The sequence below is a fragment of the Priapulus caudatus genome, unplaced genomic scaffold (genome assembly GCF_000485595.1).
Source record: "Priapulus caudatus unplaced genomic scaffold, Priapulus_caudatus-5.0.1 Scaffold23559, whole genome shotgun sequence".
NCBI lineage: Eukaryota > Metazoa > Priapulida > Priapulimorpha > Priapulimorphida > Priapulidae > Priapulus > Priapulus caudatus.
In genome coordinates, this window is record NW_014600620.1 from 1 (window position 1) to 477 (window position 477).

A 477-nucleotide genomic window follows, 5' to 3' on the forward strand; every position below is an offset into this window, starting at 1 on the left:
GCTGAGCTTACTGTAAAGACCGTCGAGATCGCTATAGGCGCCCTGTAGGTGACGCAGGCCGCCATCGGAATAGGCCTTGCGAGCATGCAGTACACGGGTGTTATCGAACATCATTAATTCACCTGCGGCGAGCTTGAAGGTAATCTGTAAATCTTCGCGTTCGATAATTTCGGCGTAGTGCCGATAGGCAGCATAAAAGGCTTTGACGCGTGATGGTTCTAGTTTAATTGTATCAATCGACCGGTTATTGAATCGAACCTTAATCACTTCGTTTAAGTCGTTAACTTCGAACATGGCGACACGCGATTGCAAATCGGTTGTGCTGTCCTGAAAGCGATAATTAATCCATTGGCGACTGAGTATTTCGAAATGTTCCGGGCTTTCGTTACGCAATACTTTTGCGGCCATAAAGCCATCCTGCAATATTGATTCGCCACCGGCAGTCGAACTTTCCAGGCAATGCAATAGCTGAATGCC

At 47.4% G+C, this 477-nt stretch overlaps 1 protein-coding gene across 1 annotated transcript; it reads right to left on the reverse strand.

Annotated features, from left to right (window-relative positions):
- Positions 1-11: 11 nt before the first annotated feature.
- On the reverse strand, positions 12-474 carry LOC106820567 (probable gamma-butyrobetaine dioxygenase; the record flags this gene model as incomplete). Its single annotated transcript, XM_014825075.1, has 1 exon — positions 12-474. A coding segment is annotated over one exon (463 nt), but the record flags the coding sequence as incomplete, so codon positions are not given.
- Positions 475-477: the final 3 nt, after the last annotated feature.